General features: G+C 39.0%; 1 protein-coding gene across 1 annotated transcript in view; it reads right to left on the reverse strand.

The window, feature by feature from the left end:
* myripa (myosin VIIA and Rab interacting protein a) overlaps positions 1 to 12095 on the reverse strand; it is a 29644-nt gene extending 17549 nt beyond the window's left edge. Inside the window, exons 1-3 of the mRNA XM_069692359.1 lie at positions 11940 to 12095; positions 10464 to 10641; positions 2863 to 3084 (exon numbers count right to left, since the gene is read on the reverse strand). Of these exons, the coding sequence (XP_069548460.1) occupies positions 2863 to 3084; positions 10464 to 10582 (341 nt within the window). The 5' untranslated portion in view covers positions 10583 to 10641; positions 11940 to 12095. The remainder of the gene's footprint in view (positions 1 to 2862; positions 3085 to 10463; positions 10642 to 11939) is intronic.
* Positions 12096 to 14645: the final 2550 nt, after the last annotated feature.

A 14645-nucleotide genomic window follows, 5' to 3' on the forward strand; every position in this document is an offset into this window, starting at 1 on the left:
ACTGGCAGCTCCGCGGTAAGACAGTAATTAAACAGCAACAGTGTCAGATTCAATGGCATCTTGTGACTGCCCCTCCAGAGATAAGGCAGTTAGGAAAACAATACAACAGTGGCATGTCGGCTTTGTACAAAATCACAGTGACGCCATTTGATCTGCACAAAGGAGGTGGTATTCACGAAAGAAAAGCATAACAGTGACTGAACCATCTCAGAATGAATCCTCTGTTGCATTCAGTCAACACAAAACCAGTGTTCAAACCCACCAAAGATCATTTAAAATGAAGCTAGTAAGCAGTGAGTGGGCAGGAAATTAGTGTTCAATCACTGAAAGTGTGAAAAGGCTGTCGACCAATGATAATCAGATGACGGTTGTTTACTAATGTTGTCGGGCCAAAAAGTGTTGGATACCTGTCCAGTATAGGATTGATTTTAAAATGTATTGCTGACAGGTTGTCAACATTTGTACTAATGTTCAAAACAAGTTTAAAAACCTATTTAATGGGCTTTTCCACATTAACCACCATTTAATTTAATTTAATTTACTCTTCCTACATTCTTGTATGTTTCGCATGGCTTAATCTTGCTTTTGATTTTTGAATTTAATGTTTTTTGTTTTGCTAATTTCTCCTTACGAGGAAGTCTATTTGACTGTTTTAATTCTGTTTGGTCAACCTCTGTTGTGTGAAAATGTGCTTTTTAATTAAATCTGACTTACTAAAACATCAGCAGTGACTATGGTAGTCAGCTGCATTTAATTCCTAATAATGAATAAACTATGGAGTTTTTCCCTAGTTTTAACTTTGTTGCTTATTTAGCCACAACATTTTAAGGACTTGAACGTTGACGTGCCTTTTCACAGCTTCTTAATGACTATATAATAAAATACAGTTAAAGTTTAAATTCTCTTTTTGAAGAAAAGGACCTGAGGCAGGCAGCTGGCCATCAGATGAAGCTGAGGGCAACACAAAATAAACTGAAGAATCTACTCTCAAGAAATGTAATAATTTGAAAGACCCTATTACTGATTAAAACAAATATACACATAGTAGCTTTGAGTTGATGAGAAATGTCTATTTTTAGCCTTTTAACAGATGAAGCTGTGATGGAGACCTAATTGATACAAGAATGTAATTACAGTTATCTGACTTATTCTTATCTTCAAGTTTATTCAGGATCGAAATGAAGTGAGGTTTAACTGAATGTTTAGGGATGACAGCTGTAGGATATTCATGTCAGCATATCTAATGAGTTACCATCTGTTCGCTGAGTGGCAGTGTGATGGGGTGTACAGTGGGTGTGTTGACAGGAAGCGAAGGTGACACACAAAGTCGCACAGTGTCACTCGTCTTCAGGCTTCTCAGGGGGTCTCCTCCTATAGACGGAGCAGACAACTGGAGGAAACTGTCAGCGAGGCTTTAACTACCAGCTAGCCTGTCAGCTCTAGAAAAATAATTTGGTAAGAAAAATAAAAAGACATCTGCCAATTTAAAGCTGAGATGCAAGTAAACAAGAAGAGATTTTCTATGAGAAATACTTAAAAATGTTTGAATGTTTTATAGAGTCCTTATTATTTATTTTTTAAAGTGGTAAAGCATGAATTTACGACTATTGAATCTTTATTCCAGTGTTCAGTTTTGATGTTCACTGTCCAAATCTCCAAAAATATGCATGCAGGTACAGCTTTTTAAAATGAACAGAGACGTCAGGACTGTATATCTGACTGGTTAGATATACATTGCACATCATTTTTTAAACTGTATTTAGATTATTATGAAACAGAAATCTTTCAGGAAGCAACTTAATTCTGCAACAGAAGCATTGTCTGCTGCTCGGTCAAATTTTAAAATACACTCTAAGGGAGACAATCTCACTCCAAACACAGCAACATGAGATTATTCCGATGTTTACTTCAACATTACACAAAAAAATTCTTCAGTAGGAACCAGTGGTTCAGGGCATTGTGCATCAGACATGGCAGGAAACTATTGAGAGATGGACTAAAATGTTGTTGTGGTCATTTAAAAAGTCAATTTCCTTCAACCGCAGAGCTCATCTAATTTTTGCAGCATCTGAAACTCGTTCCCTCTGAAACCCCATACAACTCATCATGTCTGTGACTTTCCGAAACCGACAACATAACAGTCACGCTAATTGTTTGGAGGTTAGAAAGGTAGCAGATGTTCAACCTTTGTCTTAAGCTCTTTTTTCCTTCTTTTGACGATAACTTCTAGCGCTTCTCACGAGAGACTGTCTGAAAATGTGTTCTCCAGTTTTGAATGATGATCTCGTCTCTGCCTCCAGTATGACTCCACAGCTGACAGCATTCAAGACGGTTGCCATCGCTTTGTCGTCCAAACTGGTTCTTTTGTCGTGTTCCCCAGCCTTCGGACAAATACAGAATAAGATCGTATCCTTCAAAAGAGAAGGTCAACTCCCCAAAATGTCATTTTTATGTTGTTTCACATCTTCAGACAGTGTTGCCTTGTTAAGTCTCTTTCTCTCCTGTCATGCAGCATCAATATAAATATTAGAGCCGGAGGACTCTTTATGCTGTACTGTATCTTAGTGACTGTAATAAGTGCTAAATCCATCTCTCCAGCAGCAGAGTAAGACCTTAATAACCTTTGACGTCACTGTCAGCCTCTCATCCTGAACTTAGCCTTTTTGTATATGGCTACACACTCTCACTCACACACACACACACACACACACACACACACACACACACACACACACACACACACACACACACACACACACACACACACACACACACACACACACACACACACACACACACACACACACACTCACAGACTGTATCCAAATCCACCGCGGTCCCGTCCACCACCGCCAACCTTACCTGCACTTCTGGCAGGAGGAGCACAACCAGGCTTCGTCCCGCTTGTTGTAGACCCGGCAGGCCTTGCACACGTTGTAGCTGCAGTCCTGGCACCGTCGCTTGGGGTTGAGCAGGAAGGTGAAGGGCGAGCAGCAGCGGATGCAGCAGCGCCGGTTGAAGCAACTCTGCTGTGACAGCAGGAGGCAGCGACTGCCCTCCTCGTCCAGCTCCTGCTTCAGTTCACTGTGGGGAGGAGGAAGGGGTGGATGAGAGGAGAGAGAGAGAGAGAGGCTGATGAGAGGGAGAAAGATAGTGGAACCAGGTGTGTGTGTGTGTGTGTGTGTGTGTGTGTGTGTGTGTGTGTGTGTGTGTGTGTGTGTGTGTGTGTGTGTGTGTGTGTGTGTGTGTGTGATGTATAAACCCTTGTAAAAATGATGTTAATGTGTGATACAGTGAGTAGGCTGAGAAGGAGCTCCTCTGTCAGGATAAAGCGACTGTCGTGGGTTACTGTGTCAAATAGGATGATTATCATAATGAGGACACGGAGTGCTGGTAAACAAACAAACACACACTGATCCTCTGCCTCCCTTTTAATGAAAATGGAGTAGAAATTAAAGTGGTTTGAAGAATTTGGTCATTTCATTTTGTCATAAACATCATTAAAATGTTAAATGATGATTGAAAAAAGAAGCTGCCACATGTGATACAGCTCACATCAAGGTGGTGAAATGCCTTCAAATTCTCATTCATAAAATGTCTGGTTAAATAATAAAGCAATGTTTGTCACTCTACGTCCATTGAAAGGCCTCGTGTAAAGGTTGTAAAAAGAGGCTGAGCTGAATAACACATCAGTGTGCCTCTTCGATGGCAGTTTATCTGCATATGTGGCCACAGATGTTGGAGAACCAGAAACATTTATCACTGCTGGAGAAAAACATCACAAGACAAGACCAATTAGGTAAATGTGACGCTGATGAACAAGCTGCTCATTAACCAAAACTAAAGTCTGCATCATCTGAATAAAGGCCTCAAATTCATTGTTAACTTAAAAGCTACAACTGGTGTAAAATTAGAAGACGCCATCTGTTCAATCCTTGGAGATAATAAGTTACGTAATTTATGTTTATAAAGTTAACAGTGTCTTCAGGTGAAGCCTTTACTGATGGTCTGTGATTTTTACATGAAAAGATTTTAAGCATCACACAGAGGACTGTAAAATCAGGCAGAAATGGGCTGGGGGTCAAAGTTTAGGGTTTAAAGTTCATCCATGATGTTGGAAACAGCAGCTGCGGAAACAATCCAACCAACAGAGCCATTTAGTGGCTGTTCGGGAGCTTTCAATCGTGTCAAGTGATCGTCAACTATTTTTTTTTTTTTGGTAAGCCAGCAGCGATGAAAAGTCCCAAAAAATGAGAAGCGCTCAAGATAAATGTAAACTTGCCTCAGCAGGTCCACCCGCTGATGAAGATCATGTAATATGATTGAAAGCTCCAGAATAGCTTCTTAACGGACCTTATGGTGAGATTATTCTGAAGGTAAAGAATTAAAGAACTTTGAAGCCCAGATCTCCAATGCAGACATTTTTTTACCTTATTATAACTTTTTGGGGGCATTTTGTTTTTATTTTAAAAAGCAGCAGCAGAAACAGAAAGGAAAGGCAGAAATACTACAGAAAAGCACTGATACATCTACTTACGCACATGAGTAGTTACAGGTCTGAAACAGAAGTGTGACAGGCTTAAAGACAAATAAGAAATTATAAAAACAACATGGATGAAGGAAGAGACAGAGAAACAAGTAGAAACGGGTGTAAAACACGCAAGAAGTGTCCAAAACAAAATCCATTATTTTCACATCATGACAGCTGGAGCATCAAAGTGACTGACTCATTTATAGGTGATTACAGCATAAACTGATGGGAGTCTGACAAGATGAGGACAGAAGCAGAAACAAGGAGCCACCGGGGATTTTAAAAGTTAGTTTCATTTCTGTTTCAAATAACTGAAATTCACAATGCAAAATTCGTAATTCTCGGCTTCCCACCTCCGTCTTTTGAACAGATTGTTCTCACATATCTCCTCCTGCTTTTGAACCTAAAGGTAATCCACCTCCTGTACTGTCTATGATTGATTAAAAAAAATAAAGCTTATTAGGGAAAGAAAAAGTAAAGACCTGAAAACACCTGAACACATATATATATATATATATATATATATATATATATATATATATATATATATATATATATATATATATATATATATATATATATATATATATATATATATATATATATATATATATATATATATATATATATATATATATATATAAAGAACCCAGTATATCATGGCAAAGTATGTAATACACACGTCCATCCACTAGAGAGAAGAGTTAATGTGACGTCTTTGCCTCGTGAGACCATCGGTGTCACGTACTTTAGGTGGAAACACACAATGTTACAGGCAGGATTTTTTTTTTTTTTTAAATACCAAATAACACTTTGTCACCTCCTGGACTCAAATCCTGTCCTCCTGCATCAAAGTCCGTGATTGCTTCCTTACACGGACTTTAGCAGCTTTTGTACATCATCTTAGACCACAGCAGGGGTGTCAAAGTCACCCTTCCCTGTAGCAGACAGGCGTGTGTATTACACATTTTGCCGTGATACAGGGCTGCACTAAAGATTGACAGTGGAAATATTAGAGAATGAGAATATGATTGAAAACACACAAATAGGGCTGAAGTTAATAATTTTCATTGTTGATTTTTGATCATTTCTTTCAAAGCGATTGTTTATTCAATATTTATGTATTATTATGTCTCTAAAGTCTAAGTTATCTTAAAGTAACTTGTTTTGTCCAAGTAATAGTCAAAGACCCCAAAGGTGTTCACTTTTCGTAGAAATGTAGATAGCAAAAGAAAAAAAAACAGTAAAAAAAAAAAAAAAAAATCATTTTTGAAATGTTTGAATTGGGAATATTGCTTAACAAAATTACAAAAGTAATCATTTTTGTTTCTACCGCATTTTAGTTTTACATATACTAGATAACTGAGAAGACCTTTTGGAAAGCTACATTTTCTGAACAGAAAATTCTAACCACTGATGTTTAAGGGACACTTGTAACTCCCAAACTATAAAAATTTAACAGTGTCCCTCAGATGCATGTCTGCGGCAGGATGTCCATTACTGAAGCTCAATGGACGATATAAATAACTCAGACACAATACTCCTGCACACTCAGACAGAGGCAGCGGGATATTCACAGCATGATGGTGAAGTAACATGCAGAAATATACATGCAATCAAACAAATTCCCTCAAATTCCCTTCAAAACGGCAGAGGTCAGATGCAGAAATGGAAACAACAGCAGCAATAATATACCTCATTTAAGCAGTAAATCAGGATTATACAGTATGTTGTGCGCTGCTGTCCTCACAGACCCTCATCCAACAGAGCTTTCTGGCTTCAGGCATAAAAAGAAAACAAACAAGAAGAGGCTTGCGTCGTGTCGACTACAATAATCCTCACAAACAGCCTGTTTCTTGGTGATAAGCTGACGTCGACTGATTTGTGTGCATGCAGATTTGTCTGTTTTTCTTGTGTTTGAAGATTTGAATGGGGGATCTGTTTTTGTTTCTTATAAGGAGACAAGTTATATTGCTCTAGATGCATAATGTTGCTAAGAAAAAAATTTCCGCGGCGCTGCATTTGAAAAGCAGGGGGCAGTTTAAAGACATCTTTTAGCCAAGCGGTAACCAACAGTGATGTCAAACACCGGTTTATGAACTGCCGTTCTGAAACCTCGAGTTCGGATTTCGGCCGTTGCTGCCATCTCTCTATTTTGGAGTCAGAAGTGACCATATTTGGACAAGGCGGGGAGGAGCCAACTGTGGATGTGACTCAATCTAATTGAGAACTTGAGGACACTATGACCCGCCCACCTATAGCAGAAATCTAACTGCTACACAGGTCTGTCAACCACACACCCCCAAACATACGAGTTGTTAAGGCCTAATATCTAATTAATGAAAGAGTCATTGTCAGATGAACTGCCAGAAAAATAATAAAGAGGAGTGACTTTAGTGAATAGCGCCATAATGACTTGTGGAAAAAATGTACTGATTTTATATTTCCTGAGAGAAGTTGAGTCTATGGAGTGTAATTGTACAGAATATACACAACATCTCAAGAGTACAAATTGTATCCTCCAAAATAACCAAACCGTTAAATCAACACCTCTATAAAACAATTTCACATTATAACCTGTGGAGAGTTATTAAAGGGTCGTTGTATTAGACTGCATTCGTTTTCACTGATATCTCAGTGTATCGCTCAGTCGGTTTATCAGACACTTGATTCAAGATGTGCGTGTGCATGTGAGTGTTGTGAGTAAAATCTCTGTAATACAGACATATACTTTCATTCCTACACAGGCAAATATAAGATTCTATTAATTTCAGAGATTATAAAAACAAATTAGTCTGTTCCTTCCTCAAGTGAACTCACACTTTACACAGGATTACATTGGATCACAGGAAACTGTAAATACAGATTATAATACATATACACACACAGTAAGTAGCTGTGATTAATATTGACATTAGTTAAGCCTGGATGTTTAACTAACCAACATAAAACACATTAGATGTGATGTTTGGCCTTTGCTCTGCTCAACACGCCCCCTGCTGGCCTGTACATGAAATCTGTTCATCTCACCGGGAGCTTATTCTTCCTGTTTTCTCTCTGAAGTAATTGTTCTGTTGCAACACCCCAGAGATTTATCTAATATATCAGTTCAGTTATAAATGTCGTATTTCAGTTATCTGAGCAGATCCACACTGGTATAAAAATGACAGTCATTCCCTGCATTAGAAAAAAGGAAGTAAAAAGCAACACAATGCATTCATTACACTTCTGCATTCATTTCTAAACTTTAAGATGAGACCCTGACTGCGTTACCACACTCTCACGTCAATCACTCATCGCTGTTTGACATTCAGCGAGACTCCTGGCTTCATCTCGGGGGGAGTCTGTATAGAAATTGAAACGGTACGAGATCTTGTGTGTCAATGAAGGGATGTGGTGTGCGTGTGTTCGACATAATTTAGCAGCTTTTAAAAACTGATGCTAAGATAAAAAAAAAACAGTTGTTTTATTCCCGTGAGCAACTCAGACAAATGTCCTCACACTTCAAATCCCACCTGGTAAAAAATAAGAAGATTAGCCGTTGGTAAGCACCTCGATTGCCGCACATGTGGAAGTTAGGGGAAATAGAAAGCTCACCAATTAATCGCTTTGGGTCACGACATGTGGGGATTTAACAAACAAAAAAACTAAAACCCTCCAGGTGCAAATATGATTCAGATAGAACAATGTAAGTTTCAGTTTCAGTGGTGTCAGACGGTGGTGATGGGCCTCTGTGTGCATCAAGAGGCAGGTAGAGTCATGCAAATACACACAGGTAACAATGCAAACAAAACAAGTGTATTTCTACAGGATTTTGGGTCTATAGAGCCAATCAGGGTTCAAACCAAACAACCAAGGTTTTAATCAGAGGAATGTAAATCGGCAGGCTTACACTGTATATCATGTGATATTAAGATAAACTACCAGTTTATTAAAGGCATCCAGCAAAAACAGATGCAGTCTAATGCAACTTCCTGCAACACATCTGACCTTCACGAAGCTTACAATTTTCAGTTTACGTGGAAATTAACTGTTATAATGTTGTTGTTTTTTCTCCACCACATTTATACCTGTCGGTTTAAAGCACTACAATACACGTCTGAGACAGATTCATGCTACAGCTGTGAGCTTGTCTGTGAACCCAAAAATCTTTGTCGACCTTTGTCCTGCTGAGAATAACCAAAGCTTACAAAACAGATTAAAATTTTGGAAATTAGTAAACAGACCTAGACTTCCCCTCTGACTTAAAGGTCTATTACACTCTCTTGCTCTTAAATAATAACAATAATAATAATGTGTATTTATATAGCACTTTTCTAAACTTATATTACCAAGTGCTTCACACAAAAACAAACCCTAATGTCAAACATGCTGTAAAATCCAGTAACTTAATGAAACAATACAGAATAAAATAGAAGTAGCAACAAAACAAGGGCTAAAAGTACTTCTCATTGAGCAGAAACACTCCCTTTAAGAAGATGTGGAGATATTTTGAGGAGTTCTGTAGCTGGGGAGAAATCTGTGGAGGCCTTTCCACCTTGACACCTCTCATGAATTTATTATTTTTAATAAATGTTTTCATTTAGAGATTTTATTGTGTGCTGCGCAAAATCACCTCGCTTCTTGGCGACTGAATGTGAGTGTTCTTATTTGCATTTTGTTTACCTCTCTGTAATTGTACTCAGGAAATAATTTTGTTTGAAAAAGTTAGTTGTTTTTTTTTTAATTAAAAGATTACATGACTAGCAAACTAGCACAACAGTGATGGACACGCGTTCCCTCATTAGAAGTGATATAATGGGCTTTCCAAGCATACTGGGCTGATTAACACCTGAGTGCACAGTTCATATAATCTTAAGGAACCACATTTTCTGTTAATGACAGACGTACAACTTCGTAATGAACTGAGGCAAACTTCCACCTCAGGGCTTTTTGCTGCCCAAAGTCTGAAGGAAGTTGCAGCCATTAGGTTTATCTTTTGGTTGAATTCTCTTGATTGCTGAAAGTATTTTTTTTTGGCAAAGAAAGCTAAGGAATAGTGTTGTGTAAATAAAGCATGCGGAGCAGTAAGGGAGTCACGAGGAAATGACATAATCACGCCAACCGTTCTTAACCTTTGAATTTTCTTCAACAAGTACCCAAATAATTTGCCTCTATTGTGTACCTCTCAGACTAAGAATGATAAGCACCGGAGACTCGGTTCAAATCCACCTTATTAACCTATTTTTTTTTGTGTATACGTGTTTATACGTATTGCGTTTGGGGTCTGGAAGCTGCAGAGAAGTTTGGAGTAAAGTTGGTCTGAATGCAACAGGAAAGGGCTTCACTTCCTGTCTGGTGTTTTCAGGACACACTTTCAGAGCGGGAGAGGCAGGAAGGGAAATCTCCACCAAGGTTTACAAATACCTCAAATGCTCCAGAACAAAAGGGTATAATAAGCCTCCTATATATATCCACACTGCTAATGCAGCACTTTGTACTTTTATACAACGCTTTAATTACATTTTGGTTTTGTTTCTCTCTTGACTCATAAAAACTAAAATAATAATAATATATATATATATATTTTTTAAAACTACAACTCTAAATCTGACACTTTAAACTCGGAGGTAGCTCTAGAAACCAAAACACGAGGGCAGCGTATTATCTTTTGAAACCACTATGATGTGCTGGTTAGCCGACAGTTGCCCATTTACTTACCCAGCAGACACAAAACAAAACAGGAGCACTCATTTAAAGTGCGCAAGTTCAATATTCACTCTCTTTTAGCTCCATTTAGGTCTCCACCAACTTTGATATCTGTGCGTTTATCTGCCGAATCTTCCTCCGTGTTCACCTGCTAGTTAGTAGTTAGTAGCGTGCTGTTTTGGAGCTGAGCAGGTATCGTAGCGTGTTTTGTTTTTGTTTTTTTCCTTGGGAGGCCAGAACTCACCTGAGTCGCTCCTCCTCGTTCTTGCGCAGCCTCATGTCCCTCTGCACCACCTGCAGCACGTGCTCCGCCTCGTTGTCCGTCAGTCCGGACAGATCCAGCTTCTGACCGATCGCTGTCATCCCTCCGGCTGTCAGTCAACCCCTCGAACCAACCCAACCGATCAGCTCGACGTCTTCATCTAAAACGCAGACAAATGTGCAAGTTACAAAACACGCGCGAAAGAAAAAAACAAACAAACAAACAAACAAACAAAACATTTACAGTGAAAAGTATCCATAAATAGCAAAGTAAACAGCCATGTAGTAGTGATGGAAAGTAACGTTTTCTTGAGTATTACACTTGAGAACAATTTTCAGCTCGAATTTCCATTTTATAGTACTTGTATAAACAAAACAACATTACATCACATTACATTTAGCTGACGCCTTTATCCAAAGCGACTTACAATAAGGACAATAAGCAACATTTGTATAATAGCTGTAAATACCTTCTCTCTTTTTTTTTTTAACACAATACATATATAACCTTTCTGGTTCGCAACCCTGTTATAAATCAGATTCCTTTGCGTTTTCCCCACTGAACTTCTGAAATAATGTTAAAAAAAAAGAAATAGAAAAAACAAATACAAGATGAATTTTACTCATCTCATGACCCCTCAGACTGACCTTGTCACCTTGTGAAAGCAGGCAAGGCTGGAAAACGCTGGAGTGAACCGTTAAAGACCTGATAAAATGATAATGCAGCTTCTGCAGTAAGGTCTCTATCAATCAGATAATGTCACTTATACATTAAATGATCGGTTTTGTGCATAATCTTTTCCTTTTGATATGGCAAGATCATTATGTTGATATACTGTACTTCTACTTTTGTGCAGTATTTTTACTTGATCACAATCAATTAGAAATCTCCACAAACTATAGAAGTGTGGGAGACGATCCCATAACGCATCTGTGAGGTTATTAGTGCAGCTTTGAACTTTATTATCTACATTAAAACTGGCAGCTCACACACAAACACCTCCCTGTTGCACATTACTGAGCACAACCGTGTCCACACGCAGTTAAAACGCATTTTGAAGTCCTCCGAGCCACTTACACAACTAAATGAGGGGTATTAACAGCCAGCAGGATTTGGATTTTAATACATTCCTGAGAAAGAAATTTCTCTTTCAGTCAGACATGGAGCTCAAGCCAACTTTTCTATATGACTGAAGGCGACATGACAGCAGATCAAACCGTACGGAGAATCCGTGAGGATGAAAAGCTAATAAAAAAAAACAACTTTCGTAATCATGAATTTAGAAGGGATGTTGAATATATAAAAGTCTAAATACCAAAATAAAAGTCCTCAGGGCTGATCGTACATATACACCTGCACGTTATAGGCAGTATTTCCAGGAATATTCACGATTTCCCTGCAGGCTGCTGACAACAAACTCGTTTTTAAAAGGAAGTTTTTATATCAGTAAAAACTTACCGGGCTTTAAATCTGCCGCCCCTCGCTGGTTGAAATAACCTCTGAAGCGCCTTCTCAAAGGAGTCTAAAACTCCGGTTAATCCCAGTGTGAAATATCTGCAATAAAAAAAAAAAAAAAGTAATATGATCCAAGTCAGCGATGCGCTGTTCACTCGTTTCCTCCGTTTCAAAGGTGGAGGAGAAATTGAAGAAAAGTGTTGGTGAGTGACCGCTGCAGGTCTGACAGTGCAGCCGGTCTGCGGGAAAATCAGGATAATGGCTGCTTTGGGTCTACTTCCAGTTTCTCCGCATGCAAGGAAACGGAGGTGATGAAAGTGAGCGCGAGAGAGAGTTCACATCAGGATAGGGATCGTTACAAAGTAAAAACGGATTTTGATGATGACTGTTGAAGGATTTATCTTTTTTTTTTATTTTTTTTTTACACTTATGTTTAGCCCGTATATAATTAACCCCAGAGCCATATCATGCTGTCACATCCCAGCTGCCACTGTATCACCTGCATTGATGAGGAACACGTGTTGTTTTGGACTGGGTGGAGGATAATGTTGTTTGCTTAGTCTAATCGGTATTGATCCGATCCAAAATCAGCAAAGAAACCTAAAATGGTTAAAAAAAAAATAATAATAATAAAAAAAAACAGAACAGGAGTTTGAAGCAAGAAGGTAAAACGGGATGAAGCTGCAGACAGGCACTTTATCAGACAGCTGTGGGTGATAATAAGGAGCAGGTTGGTGGCAAGGTCTGGAAACTCTGAGGGCAAAGAAAACAACAAAATAAAATACACATATCAGGGAAAAATTAGCAAAGAAAAAAAGCAAACAAACACAGCGGAGGCCAAAGGTAAACAACTAAAGTGCTTTGGTTATTCATTTTGAAAGTGCAGTAAAGGACAATCATCTTAAATTTAACAGCAGTAGTAGAAGAAATACAAAACAATAGAGGAAGATTGAAGCTGGATGAGGCAATGGAGAGCATGGTTGGGGGGTGGTGAGTGTTCGGTATCCCTTTAATTATAAGCTTTCTAAGCCTGGTCTTGAAGGTGGAGAGGGCGTCGGCAGCCCAAACCCTGACTGGAAGCTGCTTCCACGGGCGGAGAGCCTGACGGCTAAGGACCCTTCCTTCCATCTTCGAGACTCTCAGGACCATGGCCCGGCCTGCACTCTGAGAGCGCAGTGGTCTGTTCGGGTTGTACAGCACTGGTTGTTAAGGGCTATAAAAGTCCAGATTTTGATCACTGTTCTCTGTTGGGAAGCCAATGAAGGGACACCAGAACAAGGGAAATGTACTCTCTCCTGCCAACCTTTAGCACTCTTGCAGCTGAGTTCAGGGCAAGAAATTTCTAATTTTATCAATGTTGCGTAGGGGGAAAGAAAGCGGCCCTATAGAGACTTGTTTTATGTTTGATTTTAAGGACATATCCTTGTCAAAGATGACACTACGATTCCTCACAGTGGGGCTGGAGGCCAAGACAATGCCATCCAGAGTAACTGTGATTGGTGTTTAGGGCCAAGTACAATGACTTCAGTTTTATCTGTATTTAAAAGTAAACAATTATTAGTCACCCAGACCTTTGTGACTCTTAAACATGCTTGAAGACTGTCTAATAGTTTGATTTCATGCGGGAGCACAGAGAGGTAGTGCCGGGTGTCGTCTGCATCCAAATAAAAAGGTATGCAGCGTTGCCTTACGATATTACCTAAAAGAAGCATGTGGATAAAAAGTATTGGACCAAGCACAGTGCCTTGAGGGACTCCACAACTAACCTTAGTAGGCAAGGAGGAGTCGTTGTTGAAGAATGAATTAGGATCTGTCGGATAGATATGACTTAAACCAGTCTAGTGCTGTTTCTTTAATTCCCACAACAGGCTGTAGTCTTTGTAATAAGATGCAGTGATCGATAGTTGCAAAGGCAGCACTAAGATCCAGGAGGACGGGAATGGAAACAAGTTCTTTGGCTAAAGCAATGAGGAGGTTATTTGTGTTTTTAACCAGAGCAGTTTCTGTGCTGTGGTGCGCTCTGAAACCTTGATTGGAGATTTTAAGTTGCGTTGTGTAACTGATCTAATAAGTGTTTTACAACAGCTTTTTCAATAATTTAGTAGTTTAAAGGCAGGTCGGATATGGATGTGTAATTAGCCAGAAAGATTAGGTCGAGAGCCACAGTATCCAAAAATAATTTTCCCAGACAGCTGCTTTGAGAAAATGAAAGTGTGCGAGAGCTATTCATGTTTAGTAACATCTTTTCACATAGCTAAGCTCCTCCAAACCATCTGAACAAGCTTTTTTTTTTTACGTGAACAATAACAATTTGATACTCAACAAACACATTTTGTATCACAACAGCTTCAATTCCTGCCTACCATGGGGACAGCCTATTCTGTTTAACTACTTCCTTCTTCAGAGGGGCAAAAATGTCAAGTACACAGAGAGGCTGTAGCAAAACCCTGCATGAATTTTGGAGGTGCTGGTAATCAGATTTTGTGACCCCGGAAAGAGCCAGTAAAGCCGCTTTACCCTGTTTTGCAGTGTTTATGCTAAACTAAGCTGAAAATGGTATGATGAAAAAAAGTCACATATTACAACACAATGAAGTTGGTTTTTCAAGTAAGTTGTGAAACCTTAGGCTATTTATCTGTGTGTGTGTGTGTGTGTGTGTGTGTGTGTGTGTGTGTGTGTGTGTGTGTGTGTGTGTGTGTGTGTGTGTGT

The sequence above is a fragment of the Brachyistius frenatus genome, unplaced genomic scaffold (assembly GCF_029030835.1).
Source record: "Brachyistius frenatus isolate BFR_SWC_R1_liver_20210118 unplaced genomic scaffold, ASM2903083v1 Contig_12, whole genome shotgun sequence".
NCBI classification, from domain to species: domain Eukaryota; kingdom Metazoa; phylum Chordata; class Actinopteri; family Embiotocidae; genus Brachyistius; species Brachyistius frenatus.